This window comes from Carassius gibelio, chromosome A22 (genome assembly GCF_023724105.1).
Source record: "Carassius gibelio isolate Cgi1373 ecotype wild population from Czech Republic chromosome A22, carGib1.2-hapl.c, whole genome shotgun sequence".
NCBI classification, from domain to species: Eukaryota; Metazoa; Chordata; class Actinopteri; order Cypriniformes; family Cyprinidae; genus Carassius; species Carassius gibelio.
In genome coordinates, this window is record NC_068392.1 from 3,482,765 (window position 1) to 3,496,995 (window position 14,231).

General features: G+C 35.5%; 2 protein-coding genes across 4 annotated transcripts; both read left to right on the forward strand.

Annotated features, from left to right (window-relative positions):
* The first annotated feature begins 1,375 nt into the window (after positions 1-1,375).
* atcaya (ATCAY kinesin light chain interacting caytaxin a) lies at positions 1,376-6,626 on the forward strand. 2 transcript variants are annotated; one of them, XM_052538805.1, is made up of 12 exons: positions 1,376-1,648; positions 2,529-2,625; positions 4,142-4,200; positions 4,286-4,522; positions 4,605-4,781; positions 4,858-4,960; positions 5,038-5,169; positions 5,247-5,333; positions 5,489-5,587; positions 5,664-5,699; positions 5,803-5,856; positions 5,938-6,626. In XM_052538805.1, exons 2-12 carry the CDS (start codon positions 2,546-2,548, stop codon positions 5,966-5,968), a joined length of 1,095 nt encoding a protein of 364 aa, XP_052394765.1. In that variant the 5' UTR covers positions 1,376-1,648; positions 2,529-2,545; the 3' UTR covers positions 5,969-6,626. The 2 variants fall into 2 exon arrangements, with proteins under 2 accessions (XP_052394765.1, XP_052394766.1); XM_052538806.1 differs by lacking the exons at positions 1,376-1,648; positions 2,529-2,625 and adding an exon at positions 3,039-3,242.
* Positions 6,627-11,152: 4,526 nt separating this feature from the next.
* Positions 11,153-14,158, forward strand: LOC127942830 (nicotinamide riboside kinase 2). Of its 2 annotated transcripts, XM_052538807.1 has the most exons (8): positions 11,153-11,323; positions 12,050-12,140; positions 12,612-12,660; positions 12,843-13,017; positions 13,331-13,402; positions 13,483-13,589; positions 13,676-13,761; positions 13,858-14,158. In XM_052538807.1, the coding sequence occupies exons 1-7, from the start codon at positions 11,298-11,300 to the stop codon at positions 13,759-13,761; spliced, it is 606 nt and encodes a 201-aa protein (XP_052394767.1). In that variant the 5' UTR covers positions 11,153-11,297; the 3' UTR covers positions 13,858-14,158. The 2 variants fall into 2 exon arrangements, with proteins under 2 accessions (XP_052394767.1, XP_052394768.1); XM_052538808.1 differs by lacking the exon at positions 12,612-12,660 and having other exon boundaries at positions 11,265-11,323.
* Positions 14,159-14,231: the final 73 nt, after the last annotated feature.

Sequence of the window (14,231 nt, forward strand, 5' to 3'; positions counted from 1 at the left end):
AAAACCGGGAGTGGTTTCAGGGTAAGTAGATTTTCAGGGCTTATCGGTGGAATTCAGCTTAAAGAACTTAAACTTAGTTTCAAAAGTGGAGATATACGGAGGTTTAGTTTTTTCTTACTGTGTTTTTATGAAACTTTTTATAAACAGAACAATATATACATAACATTTACTAAAAAAAAATACAAATACAAATTTGATAACCATATAAAAAAAATGGGGGAAAAAAGTCATCTGTAAATCTGAAGTAATTTTTTTCAGGTTCGTGAATCTTCAACCAGTTCATTTTCCTAGCTGCCATAAATAATAATACAAATATAGACGCCCTTTTTTTTCCCAATGACATACTTGTTTCTCGGGCTTGGTGATTTGATAGATAAAGACACACTATTGGATGAACATCAGCATGGCTTTAGAGCAAATAGGTCGACCTCAACAGCAGTGATGGAGAGATTTCCACTTCAGTCGATAATAATGAATATACTGTGGGGGTGTTCCTAGGTAAAAAAAAAAAAAAAGAAGAAGCTGGATAGATATGTTGTAATAGTTAAAGAGTTATACCTTAATGTCAGATATCAGTTTGTACACATAAATAATAATACATCAGATCTAATGAAAGTCACTTCTGGTGTTCCACAAGGTTTGGTACTAGGCCCCCAAATAGTTTGTACTGTAGGCTAATAAATGATATTTGTCAAAAGTCTAAAATATTTAAAATGGTATTGTTTGCTGATGACACAAATTTACATTGTTTTGGTGAATAATTTGGAACAGCTTTTGAATACATATATATAAAACAGAAAGTAACATATAACATTTAAAAATTGTTTACCATTTTCGAATATTATATTACAATATCATTACTATAACCCAATATATTTCCACATACTTATACCATATTTGATATAATACATAATAATGTGTACATTTCATATATAATTTTAAATGCACGATATATATATATATATATATATATATATATATATATATATATATATATATACATATACGTACAAATATTTTAAATATAAAAAACATTCTAAAAAATGTATTAAATATATATAAATTATTTATATAAAAAGCTACAAATTAAACATATAATAATGTAACATAAAATTTAAGTTAGTAATCAACTAAATCTGCCCATGTGGATTACAGATATTTTGTAACAAAACCATAAATAACTCGAAATAAAAGTCTCATCCACTCAAAATGACCAGAATGTCTTTGCAAATTAGCGCCACCTGTGGGTTGATAATGTGTAAGATGTGGGATTTCAAAGGCTCTGTTGTTCCAGTGCTCAGAGGATGTGGAAGTGCCTAAAAAACAGATGCGCTATTCATTCTGAGTCTGGACCACCAGCATTCAGGAGGAGAAGCATTATGACAAAGCATCGCTGATATTCCTCAAGCATCCTTACTAGTAATGTTAGGATTTAAATAGCAGTATATACTTGCTTCTGGAAACATGATCAGCTGAATTCAGTGTCAACGTGCCTGTTTGTGACCTGTAGAGTGAGCGTAGTTTTCTCTTTCCCTCACAGTGAACAGAGGAGGCTTGTGTTTCTCCTGCAGCACCTGCATCAACACCTGCGTTCTGCTCTGGATGAAGAGGAAAAATACTCAGTTCACCAGGAATAATCTGATCTGATGTGAGTACGAACGGCTTACTTATCAAATGTTCTTAATTTAATCTATCATAGACTGAATTTAGCAAGATTTTCTTAAAATGTTCTTCTTTATTAAAAAGTTTTAAACAGGATGCATTGGTTGAACGAATTGTGAAGAAATATAGTGGATAGTGCTTTTAAGCCACACCACAATGAAATTTCAATTTAATATAGAATTTAAAATGAAATATAACATTGAGACTCCAAAGAAAACAGTTTTATTGTATCACTGAGGTCCTATTAATTTTTTTTCATATTTAGATTTTTATTTATTACATTTGCCATATTTTAAATAAATTGTGTTAAATGTAGTAATTTTGTTGTGTGCTTTTGTTATTTTTTGTTTTATTTACAATATGTTTATATAGTTATTTATTTTTATTTTAGTCAATTAAGTACATCAAGTTAAACTTAAGTAAAATAAAAATGCTGCCTTGGCAACTAGTAAAAAAAAAATTAATAATAATAATAATAATTATATATATATATATATATATATATATATATATATATATATATATATATATATATATATATAATGTATATATATATATATATAATGTTTTAGTTTATATAATTATTAATTCATTTATTATAATTATTTTATATTTTATCAAATTTATTCCAGTTAACATTTATTTTATAATTTTTATATTTTTTATTTTATTAATTAAGTATTATAATCCTGTTGATGTCTTGTTTATATTTCTACCAGTGTTCAGACAACAATAGTCCTAAATCAAAAAGACAATTCAAAGGTAAACTAAAGGGAATTATTTTAGGCCACTTCAGCCAGGGATTAAAAGAGGGATTAAAAAGTTTTTTCCATTAATTCATAGCACACTAAAAATTCATTTTTCAGGTGCAGGTTTCTTAAGCATGGTGAGCAGCGTTGACTTCGGCCCACTGATGGAGATCATAGAGGCGAGAGACGAATGGCTGGACGATGATTTTCCAATGTAAACATATATGGTTTCTTTTACGCTTACGACAAATATACTTAGACATTTATGATTTGGTTTTGAATGGTTAAACTGTTACATTTTCTGACTTAAATTTCAAAATGCATTTAAATTGTGATATAATATACATCATATGACTTTGCAAGGAATTTAAAGAAACTGGACATTTGATGCATTAAAATATTGATGAATTATTCCAGTTTGAATTGAATGCAAGAAATTCCCCCCAAAAAAGAAAAGAAAGCAAACTTGTTTGAAGGCTATACTGGGCATACAAATGGATACAGGCCTTAAAAAAGGGGGTTAAAAAAAGCATAATGTCTTGAGCGAATCCTGAGTGAGATGCTGAATGGAGACGGGAGCAGGTGCAGATCTCTCCTTACATGGAAAGCAGCCACGACGTCATGTGACGCAGCGAGCTGCCAACAACACAAGCAGCATCACCAGGAAAATGGAGGCAGGTCAGGCTTAGAGGAGCAGCTCCAGCATCACACGACAGAATGATGCTTTAGAAATACTAAACAGCGTTAGGACCATGAGATTTCACGCTAGCTTGGAATAAGAACTCGCAGAATCAGAAATCAGCCAGAAACCTAGTTTGTCTCACGCAGCAGGTGAGTTAAGCGAGAGCAGCTTTGATGGTGCGTTTTCAGGTTTGTTTGTACTAAAACCATTCATTTTATTAGGTTTATGTTGATTAAAATGTTTAATAATGCCGAATTACTGTTAATTTCCAAACACCTATTGGAAAAAACAGAAATCCGATGAATCTCCACAGGGGATCTAATGTTGTTATAAATAACAGCGTATCAAATTAAGACTCTGATTCATATAGTTTTTGATGCTCATCACTGTCTTTCTCAAGTCTTCTGGTTTGTCATTGTCGTCTAAAATGTGCGTTTCATTAAATCGTCTTTTAGCACAAAAGCGGCAGCTGTGAACCCCGCCGGCTCTGACAACCCCCCTCTATTTATCAGCTGCGTGTGCACCGACCCCAAGGGCCTATACTCCCTAATTAGCATATCACAATATGCTCTGGTCTTAAAGAAGCAGTTAACCCAAGAATTACAATTTTGTCTTTTTAACTCTTCCTCATTTTGTTCCCAAAATGTAGGACTTTCTTTACTTAAATGGATACTCCACCCTATAATGGAAAATTTGTCATTAATCATTTACCCCCATGTTGTTCCAAACCCTTCGGAACCCAATTTAAGATATCTTGGATGAAAACCGGGAGGCTTGTGACTGTCCCATTGACTGCCAAGCAACTTACACTGTCAAGGTCCAGAAAAGTATGAAATTTACTTGCCAGTCAATGGGACAGTCACAAGCCTCCCGGTTTTCATCCAAAACATCTTAAATTGTGTTCCAAAGACGAATTAGGCTTTTACAGGCTTGGGGGTATGTGACTAATGACAACATTTTCATTTTGGGGTAGAGCATCCCTTTAAAACTCCATTTGCGCTTACATAAATCTGTATTTAAAATGAATTTCGAAAATTGTCCTCACTAGGCCACTTCCTGCGGAGGGTGACATGGACTCTTCCTGCGCCCTGAACGAGGGGAGAACTTGTAAGTGACTTGGATTCATACACAAATCTTCATCTTAAATGATTAATTTGCACTCCGTCATGCTCCTTTATCTTTATTGGCTCAGCTCCCCCAAACTCTCTCCTCATTGGTGGAGCCGGAGTGGGCGGAGCTCACCGGAAGCGGCGCACGCTGGTGGCCCCGGATATGAACTTGTCGTTGGACCAAAGCGAAGGGTCCTTGCTCTCCGATGACTTCCTGGATACGCCGGATGATCTGGATATTAACGTGGATGATATTGAGACGCCCGATGACACGGACTCACTGGAGTTCATAACCAATGGCAATGACCTGGAGTGGGAGGGTAAGAACATACTGTTCTTCACGACTCAGGAAAAAGATAGATAGATATGATTCCATTCCATTCATTGGTCCATGGCTTTCAGATGATACACCCATCGCCTCGGCCAAAGCCCCTCCAGCTGACAGCGATGCTGATGGAGAAGGTGTGGACGGGACGGGTGTCAACGGGCGTCTGTGGAGAACCGTGATCATTGGTGAACAGGAGCATCGGATTGATATGCAGGTCATACGGCCCTATCTGCGTGTCATATCACACGGAGGTACGTCACGCTTCAGAATCAAGCAGTTTATATAATCTCTGCAGTGTCCTGAAGTCGCTTCTTCTCTGTTCTTTAGGGTACTATGGCGAAGGATTGAACGCCATCATTGTGTTCACGGCTTGCTACCTTCCTGACAGCAGCTGCCCAGATTACCATTACCTGATGGAAAACCTCTTTCTGTGAGGAAATGGAAATACTTGACTTGTGATTTTCTTATTTGGCTACTCTTCTAATATTCACACGGTGTGTTCCTCAGGTACGTGGTGAGCAGTCTGGAGATGCTGGTGGCTGAGGATTACCTGATCATCTTCATGAACGGAGGAACGCCGAGGAACAAGATGCCTGGCATTAGCTGGCTCAAGAAGTGCTATCAGATGATCGACAGAAGGTATGGACATTGTCATCAGTTTAATGCAAAGTGGATTTGAAGAAATTGAGACAAACATCTTTAATCTTCATCCTCAGACTGAGGAAAAACCTGAAATCTCTGATCATCACTCACCCGTCCTGGTTCATCCGCACAGTCATCGCAATTTCCAAACCCTTCATCAGGTAAAAACATATCATTCAACAGGATTTGAAATTGATTAGAGTCACTGAAAAGGCTAAAATATTGGTCAATTAATCTGAAGATAACATAACTTTATTTGTTTCATTATGCAAGGTTCAGACATACTCATCAATGATCTTTAATCCTCTGTCTACAGCGTGAAGTTCATGAATAAGATCCGTTATGTGCACAGTCTGGAAGAGCTGGAAAAGATTGTCCCTATGGATCATATCCAGATCCCCGAGTGTGTCTTACAGTAAGAAGATTTCAAACATATTTTACACAAAATTATAATCTGACGCCAGTTTTTAAGATCAAATTCTTTTCTGCAGATTTGAAGAGGAAAGAACGAACGCTAGAAAAGAGAGGTAATCAACAAACTCCTCAAAATTGGCTTATTTGACACTTATTAGATAATTCTTGAAGAGACCAGAATCTCCCAGTTTACCCAGAATGCTCTTCTCTTTGTAGAATAGAGCAAGAACAGAAAGAGCAGCAGCAACAGAAACCAATCAACCCCGAGAGGTGAGCAAACCAACGAAACGCATTATTATACATGTTTTCGTTTATTCTGCATTAAATAACTGAACAACTCTCTGCCTCCAGGACAACAGCGATTGAAGAACCCGGACTCTAAGCGCACCAGCTTTAAATGTTTTGTTGTTGTTGTTGTTGTTGTTGCTGATCTTGGACCATTTTTCATATTCCCAAATTATATATTAATACACATTTCAGACGACTCGAAGCTGGTCTCAGATCAGCAACAAAGCGGAAACTTTAAGCAAAAGTTGGAGGGTGAGAAGACCAGCTGCTCTCGCTTTCATCTGCAAAGGCACAATTTTAAAAAAGCATCTCCAAATCCACCAACAGATGGCGCTACGAACAGAAATGTGGCTGTTTGCGGTAGCAGGATGACCATCGTGCACTGTAGCCTCTTTGCAGTTATCGCTCTATCCCTGCTTTCTGACCCTTGAGAATGTCTTATAATCTGCCTTTAACTGACGGGTGTCCGTTCAGGATTCGATTGGCGGTGCATGTTGATTTCCAAGCATCTCTGTGCTTCTCTGTGTGTATGCGCCCAAATCGAACGAAACCGTTTTCCATTTTGCTGATTATGTTTCTCTGGAATCCAGTTTTTTTGAATGCTTTCACCTGTTTCATGACCAGCTTTTGTAAATGATACGTACCAGTCATCTCTGAAAACATTTAGACATTAGCAGTACTTTTATGTTGCCTTATGTTTGCTATGAATATGGCTCAAAATTAAACATTCTGCTATAGGTATGACTACAGTATTGATTTGCTTTCGTCTTTTCTTGATCTTTAGCCTATATCCAGTGCTGAATAGTAACCGGTTACATGTAATCTGAATGACCGAATCATATTTTAGTAAGTGTTTTATTTTGCAGTTATTAAAGTTTTTATGATTTTCATGAACCCCCTGCAGTTACTACATGAACTCATTAGAGAAACCTTGACATAATGTAATGTTTAATGTTAATTACAATGAATGGAATCTTTTTTCTTTTTGTATGTTTATATCAAAATGGTACACAATTATCCTTATAAAATAAATGTGATGAACAAGTTCAAAAATAGTAATCTAATAGTAATCAAAAAGCAGTCTGATTATCTAAAATGTGTAATGTAAGGGATTATGTTACTAAATAACATTTTTGTCATGTACATTGGAATCATTAACAGACTAAAATTGGTAAGTAATCTACCCAGCACTGTAGGCTATATATCTGACTTACTGATATGTTCTGAAAGCTAATTTATGAATGAAAAACCCTGCTTCATGAGGAATCGAATCTTTTTTTGAATATTTTGTTTCGAATCAGTGGCTATGAGCGCGTATCAAATTGGGTAAGTCACGTGATTTCAGCAAACTAGGCTTCGTTACGTCATCACTGTTTCGAATCATTAGAGCGGCGAAACATTGAAACAGCGTCTATAGTTTTCACCTGATCTCAGGTCAGTTTCATAAATTTTTAAACATTTTAACGAGTCATTTGTGTAATTAAAAGAATGATTAGTAAGAAATAATCTCTTACTGGCCTCTATATAGAAGATGCATATAAAACAAATAAAGCAAGCCAGCAAATTAATAATACATTTAATATTAAAAACCATATATCATGCAGACACTTCATATTTAATGGTATTTTATTATTTTGATTACATTTAATGTAGCATACTTTAAATAAAACATTCTTTATGGGCTTTAAAAGCTGTTTCTATGCATGTTTAAGCCTGAGTTTTGTAGCATTTACACATTTTTGACCAGCAGGTTTCACCAGAGTGCGGTGTTTCGAACGCTTCGAAACAATGAATCATTTTGCGCAGCAATATGGTTCAATTGATTCGAAGCTTTGAAAAGCTTCGTTTCGCCCATCACTGAAACACATAGTAAAAACATTTCCTTTTTAAATTTAGGAACAAAATGTGGGACTTTCCCTCTCAAACCTGCTGAAAAAAACTGCATATGTTGGTTAGTTAGGTTTTGAAGCTTAAGTCATAAATTAAGCATGTACACATATGTAGCCTATAATGTAGTTTCAGTCAACAAAATTCTAATTTTTATAAAAATTTTAATTTGATTCCCTTTAAAAGGCAGTTAACATGCTTGCAAGACAATATGAATGAAATATTTGACCGAAATCAAAAAATAACAGACAAATGACACAATCATGCACATTTCTTTCCTCATTATTCAGGCAGGTTTCTTCTTAAAATCTTAAGTTTAATTTCCTTAATGTCTGGAAAAAAGCAAAAACACAATCATGTTTAAATACTCTGCAGAGTGCTCCACAATTATTTGCCCTCTTAATCATTTTGATTTTTCATTCAAAATTCTAACCTTGAATTAAAAATAATAATGTATATTTCACTGCTATATGTAAATATACTATTAGAATAAGCAAGGCAAGGCAAGTTTATTTATATAGCACATTTCGTACACAATGGTAATTCAAAGTGCTTAATAAAAGAAAGTAAAATAATAATGAAGAAAAATAATACAAAAATAAAAACAAGCAATTTTAAAGCTTTGGAAATGATTTAAAAATTGACTTATTTAAAATGAATTTAAAACAGTTAAAAATGTAAATTATTTTACATAAAATGCAGTGAATACGTAAAATACAGTGCAATCGGTTCGGACATTGCACAGTGCTCATTCAGTAAATGCACAGCTAAACTGATGAGTTTTGAGTCTAGATTTAAATGTGACTAGTGTTTTAGCACATCTGATCTCTTCTGGAAGCTGATTCCAACTGCGGGAGGCATAATAACTAAAGGCGGACTCCCCTTGTTTCGTGTGAACCCTTGGTATTTCTAACTGACTCGATCCTAGTGATCTGAGTGGTCTGTTAGGTTTATATTCAGTGAGCATATCTGAAATATATTTCGGTCCTAGGTCATTTAGTGAATTATATACGAGTAAAAGTACTTTAAAATCAATCCTAAATGTAACTGGAAGCCAGTGTAAGGAGGTGAGGACTGGTGTGACATGCTCAGATTTTCTGGTTCTAGTCAGAATCCTGGCAGCAGCGTTCTGGATGAGCTGCAGCTGTCTAATGGTCTTTTTGGGAAGGCCAGTGAGGAGCCCATTACAATAGTCCACCCTGCTGGTGATAAAGGCATGAACAAGTTTCTCCAAGTCTTGACTGGAAACAAAACATCTAATTCTTGCGATGTTTTTGAGACTATTAATTCCAACTATTAATTTCATCAATGCATTGGCAGAGGGAGTCAATGGGGCTGTAGTCATTTGGAGATAAGGCTAGGTGAATCTGGGTATCATCAGCATAGCTGTGGTAGGCAATTTGGTTCTTTCTCATTATTTGACTAAGTGGAAGCATATACAGGCTAAACAAGAGGGGTACAAGAATTGAGCCTTGTGGGACTCCGCATGTCATGGACGTCCACTTAGATTTATGCTCTCTTAGACTCACATAATAGCCACTCCGTTTTAAGTATGACCTGAACCATTTGAGTACCATCCCAGAAAGCCCGACCCAGTTTTCCAGTCTCTCTATTAGTATGTTATGATCGACAGTGTCAAACGCAGCACTGAGATCTAGCAATACCAGCACCGATATTTTGCCAGAGGCAGAATAATAAAAAAAAAAAACCTGATTTATTCTATTTCTGTGTATATCCAGTACTTAATATTGTCATATATTTTATTTTCAGAAGCAGCTCTAAACAGTAAAAAGTGTAATTGTTGAGTTGAAATCGATGCTGACTCATCAAGAAAAACTGTGCCGTCATCATCTTATTCTCAGTGTCAGTGGAGTCAGATCAATAATATTACTGAATATTATGTGTTCACAAACAAGCAAGCCAAAAGTCGAAAGGGGCAAGGAACCCAAACACTATCAGGTGACAGAATGGTGATTTCGACGCAGGCTGCATCACAGTGTGAAACATATAGGACTGTGTGTCTACAAGTAGCTGGAGTTATTAATCTCATTTAAATACTATCTAAAATCAGGTTTACATTTGTGGCTAACTAGAATGTGAGTGACCTTTAATGCATTTCCAGAAATAAAGTAACAAATTATAACAAATTGCTGAGTTATAATATAATTAAATGCATCTATAAACAGGGTTGTCACTGGATTGAGATATTGTTTTATTAGATTAGATTTTAAGATTTTATAATATGTTTTATTAAAGTGAAAGTGTAGTAAAAACATCATTAACCCAATAGTTTTGCCTTTCTATCAGACTTAAGTTCTTTGTGTTCTCCTTCCTCTCACTTGAGGAGTTGAATAAGATCTCCGTCTTTTATCATCTCTCTAAAATGATAAGTAAAGATATATGAGGACATTAGACATTATACTGACTGCTAAACTGGGTGACTCGACAAAGTCAACGCTCCTCGCCTGATGAACTTCTCTTCCGGAAACTGTTTCTGAGGAAGATCACACGTGAGGGCTATTAATCTATGCGGGTGAAATATTCCAGATAAATTTTTTTTTTATAAATATTTTACAGGAAGTCTATACTACAAAAAAAAAAAAAAACATTTATAATAATAATAATAATAATAAAAAAAAACACTTGCCATGCCTGTAACCACAGCACTTGGTACGTGTTGCACAATACCACGTGTTACCGCTTCGGTGTCCTAACCTCCTAATCACATACCACGAGAAAACAACAAAGGGTGCTAATATACACGCACAATGTGATTGTGATATATATATATAACCTTTAACTCCATACCAACAACCTTGATAGTCAGACCATGAAAATATAAATATAAATAAATATACATTGTGTTTGGGACGCTGTGAGCATGTAGACTGTAGTTTACACCTGAAATGCAGTTTTACTGTATCTGTAATTCACTATATTGCTAATTTACAGTTGCACTTCACTGTACTGCAGTTTGCTGTTGATCTTTAATGAACTGCAGTTGTTATACTTCATTATCCTGCAAATCTCCAGTTATACTTCATTGTATTGCAGTTATACTACTTTGCACTGCAGTTGTACTTGAATGTACTGCAGTTATCTTTTGTAAGGGATGTTGACTGATATTACAGGAAATGTTCCTTTTGTTGTTAGTCTTGCTAATTTTAATATTCATTGAATGGCTTATTATAGTTATTTAAGGAAATCAACTCATCACACACCAGTATGTAGCCTAACAACTTTTTTTTTCTTGCTAATTTGTACCTATCTGTCTGAATCGTGGAATTCGTGACAATTCACAGTCACAGCATGTTCTTTCCACCGTGAGCCGCGATTGGCTCCCTAGCACTTAAGCCACCTCTTTTCTGTGACGTTTAACTTTGGTTATATCCCCACGTGCAACTCTGTTGTTCTCACATCGCACGAGTGTCTACGGAGTCACGACTGAGAATTTAACTAGAAGCGGAAGTTTTAATCATACGTTTTTATTTTAGCCGTTTTGCGCTGTCTACATTGTAAAACCTTAATCGGATACAATGAAGCACATCATTGGAATAGGGGGGTAAGTGGCTTTTACAGTAATATTAGTTTTATAATTACAGTCCATCCTTGTGGCTTTAAACATTTTAAAATTAAGATAATATATATATATTAGGTTACAAGTAGAAATGTATTACTTTCTTACCGTGTTTTCTTCTCATTTATGACGAGGATGGGTTTTTAGAGAATTCCGAGCTTTGAAGCGTACAAGGTTTTGAGCGGGAGATTTAAAATTGTAAGGGCGCCGACATTTCTTTGTTTTTGTAACGGACATTCGCGCCTTAATATAGTCATCTAATAATTTTATTTTCTATATGAAGTATAACAGTTTTTAAATATATTTTTTTTCTTGTTGAGTTAACATATCTAATGTTTAGTGATTGTAATGAGTGCCTCGCCACCACAAAGGACGAACTATTAAAGAAATGGTTACTTAAAAGACGTCGAAAGTTGCTGTGTTTAATACATTTTTTAGAGTTTATTTAATAATGAAGTAGTTTATTGTTTTGAACACGTGGATTACTAACAACAATGTAAACCTGGATAAATTTGTTGTCACAAGCCAGCTGAAGGTAGAAAGGAACTGAGGATCATCCCGCCATTTTTACTTGAATACATTTTTCATGTAATGTTAAACGATTAAACAAACTTAAAATAGGTTTTTAAATGACATATATACAGTCGTTGTGCTTTTGACTCCTTTCTGCTCGGGTTTATCTTTTTAACCTTCCTTTTTTATTTTTTTTAGTGTGACTAATGGTGGTAAAACCACCCTGACGAACAGATTAATAAAAGCCTTACCAAACTGCTGTGTGGTTCACCAGGATGACTTTTTCAAGGTGAGTTCAGCTATATTTAATATATTTTTATTTTATATTTCTAGTTATTTTGGTTTTGGCAAAAAAAAAAAAAAGGATTCCTTTAGATAAAAAAAATCTAGCTGCATTCTTCCCCCTAGTCTTTTAATCTTTAGGTTAGTATTTCAATAATAGGTTGGGCTTTTTATTATTATATATTTTATTTCTTGTGCTATTTTAATGGTAGCTTTCTGTTCTTGCCTGTTGTAGTACTGCATGCATGGACTAAAGAAGTAACTTTAAAAAAAAAAAACCTTGTATTAGGCTGTGATATGAGGGTCTGTATATAACATGTGAGAACTCAAAAGTGCTCATCCAAAATCAGCTTCCTCCCATCTGTCGAGTTGTATTCATCAGGTTATGATGGCCGAGACCTGATTCTAGATCAGCAGTCTGGCTCAAATAGACATGACGGCATTTGCTGCAGTGTTTTACTGGTCACTGTTATTTCAGCCGCCGGATCTGATAGCAGTCGGAGAGGATGGCTTTAAACAGTGGGATGGTAAGAATATAAACAGTAGAAGAGTAATAACTCCTCATTCTACGCATCGCCCTCCCATAAAAGATTTTACACTCCCTCTCAACCCATTCTCTCTGTGTGGCTTTGCTACAAGTGAAATTAAAATTCATGTTCCATTTTCGGGTTTCAGTCTTGTGCTAAAAGCCGGTGTTCTGCTTTTGTAGTGATCACAGCTTTGGATATGGAGGCCATGGTGAACACTGTCAAGGGCTGGATGGAAAACCCAATCAAATTCGCCCGTTCTCACGGCATCCAGGTGACCCCAGCCACAGAGATGGACGACCCTGAGAGCCAAGTGCACATACTCATTGTAGAAGGATTTCTGCTCTACAACTACAAGTGAGTGACCTGGTTAACTTTTGGTGGGATGAACTGCATCAATGGCAAAGATTAGTTTCTTTGAAAGTTTGGTGACGTACTCAACGCATCTGTAGGAAGGGACCATCGGGGCACACATGCTGTTCATGTGACGCTCTGCATTGGCGTAGATAAGATGCACTGAGCAATTGGTGCGCACATGCAACTTCACATGCTGATTTCTGAGCCGGCTATGTAGAAGTGCTGTAATCAGTAAAAAACTTCACTCGTAGTTTCAGAGATGGTGTTCTTTTTAAGGTTATGACCTTTTTATCTTTTCTTTTTATCCAAACAGGCCTTTGCTGGAATTCTTTGACAAATCATATTACATAACCATCCCATATGAGGAGTGCAAGTCAAGGAGAAGGTGTGGTGGAATTTCAATCCTACACTCATGATTTGTGCTAAATACGAGTAGCTGAAATAATTTTGTATTATTTATTTCAGAACCAGGCAATACACCGTCCCCGACCCTCCTGGGCTCTTTGACGGTCACGTGTGGCCCATGTACCTGAGACACAGAAGTGACATGGAGAACTGTGGTTTGCCAATCGGTACAGTCCTTCAGACACTTGATTTTGTACTAAAACCCACACTATTTTAGATAAATACTCATTTGGTGTCATGTCTACTTTAACAGAATACTTGGACGGCTTGAAAACGAAAGATGAAATCTATAATCAGGTTCACGAAGACATCCACAACACACTCCTGAATCGTTTATAGGTAAAAAATAAAAATGAAAATCCATATGTTTACTGGAATAATGATATTTGTTTATGTGTCATATTAAATGAACTTGTTTTGTTTTTTGTCTTTCAGCAATGGGAGGTTGCAACTGATCATCTGTACAATATATTGTAAATATCAATCTTACTTGAAGTGGCCTTTTGTTTTTAAACAAACTGATTTGTAAATAGTTTGACCAGAATCTAACTTAAATACTTGTGGAGGAACTTTCTTGCATTACATTTTTTGGACCGTGTCCATATTTTAATTCTTTTTTAAATACTTTTTTGCCATTGTCTTTCAAAGCACTCATTGGAAATAGTCTGTTAACCACAAAAAAAAACTGAATTGTTTTTGTACCTGTGTACCAATAAACATTGTGCTTTGACTTCTTTACATTTGTCAGTCTTTGCATTTTACACCCATAAAGACCATGCTTTAATCTTCAATTTATTTTACAATGTAAT

Bases quoted from the DNA above. Each gene is read 5' to 3' on its own strand.
- atcaya (XM_052538805.1), top strand. From the start codon at position 2,546: ATGGTGAGCAGCGTTGACTTCGGCCCACTGATGGAGATCATAGAGGCG. The intron at 4,961-5,037 runs GTGAGGAAATGG...TGTGTTCCTCAG, and splicing joins CTGATGGAAAACCTCTTTCT to GTACGTGGTGAGCAGTCTGG. The intron at 5,700-5,802 runs GTAATCAACAAA...TTCTCTTTGTAG, and splicing joins ACGAACGCTAGAAAAGAGAG to AATAGAGCAAGAACAGAAAG.
- LOC127942830 (XM_052538807.1), top strand. From the start codon at position 11,298: ATGAAGCACATCATTGGAATAGGGGG. The intron at 11,324-12,049 runs GTAAGTGGCTTT...TATTTTTTTTAG, and splicing joins CACATCATTGGAATAGGGGG to TGTGACTAATGGTGGTAAAA. The intron at 12,141-12,611 runs GTGAGTTCAGCT...CTGTTATTTCAG, and splicing joins ACCAGGATGACTTTTTCAAG to CCGCCGGATCTGATAGCAGT.